This window comes from Etheostoma spectabile, chromosome 23 (genome assembly GCF_008692095.1).
Source record: "Etheostoma spectabile isolate EspeVRDwgs_2016 chromosome 23, UIUC_Espe_1.0, whole genome shotgun sequence".
Taxonomy (NCBI): domain Eukaryota; kingdom Metazoa; phylum Chordata; class Actinopteri; order Perciformes; family Percidae; genus Etheostoma; species Etheostoma spectabile.
Genome location: NC_045755.1, coordinates 14,360,758 through 14,361,603, shown reverse-complemented (window position 1 = coordinate 14,361,603; position 846 = coordinate 14,360,758). Strand labels below are relative to the sequence as shown.

General features: G+C 33.9%; 1 protein-coding gene across 1 annotated transcript in view; it reads right to left on the bottom strand.

The window, feature by feature from the left end:
* The window catches only part of apaf1 (apoptotic peptidase activating factor 1), a 47,813-nt gene that overhangs the window by 41,865 nt on the left and 5,102 nt on the right, over positions 1 to 846 (bottom strand). Inside the window, 2 exon segments of the mRNA XM_032504586.1 lie at positions 118 to 249; positions 463 to 575. Coding sequence (XP_032360477.1) covers positions 118 to 249; positions 463 to 575 — 245 coding nt within the window.

Sequence of the window (846 nt, the reverse complement as noted above, 5' to 3'; positions counted from 1 at the left end):
TGGGATGAATAAAGTATTATCTAATCTAAATTATTTTAAATGTATATATGCCAAATTGTAAATGTAACAATATCTGTAGGACTGAATGCATGTATAAAAACGTTTCAGTTTACAGACCTTTGCATTCTTTGACTATGCTGCGAGCTTCCTCAGGAAGTCCCTGGACTTTAGCATTAGTGTACAGAGCAAGAATCTCAAGTCCCTTCTTTTCATCCAGACCACTCTCCACTTCCACCTCATATTTGGCCCCTAGAAAATAAAATAGAAAAGAATTTATCTTTATTGTCATTGTTTCAAAACACAGTTTAGCAGCTCTCAAAATGACAAACAGAAATATAAAATTTTAATAGCAAATTTTAATAAAAGCACAGTACATGTTTAAGGCTGAACTGAACATGTTTGAAGTCTTTTCCAGTGTAAATAAAATAGTCAAAAAATGTTTTAAGAAAATAGGGCACATACCACTAACAGAGTCAGCGAGGCTTCTATTTCTGGTGGTCAAAAGTATCCGACAGTGGATATCAAACGCCTTTAGTACTGTGCTGTCCCAGATATCATCTAGAATCAGCAGAGATCTGAAGCCCAAACGGAAACAGACAAGTAATCAGAGACAAGAAAACTATGAAACATTGTTTACCACAACACCTATGATGGCCTGTGTTATGGCAGATTGCCAAACATAAGAGTTATTTATAGAATGTATTTGCACCACATGTAGACATAGTTGAATAAAAACAGGAAAGAAATGTATCATCTACTCTTCTTGCAGTTATTAGCACCTCAACAATGCTGTTTCTATAAGAGTTCAAGTGTCCATCAATAATTTTTCATTTATAGTATATATAT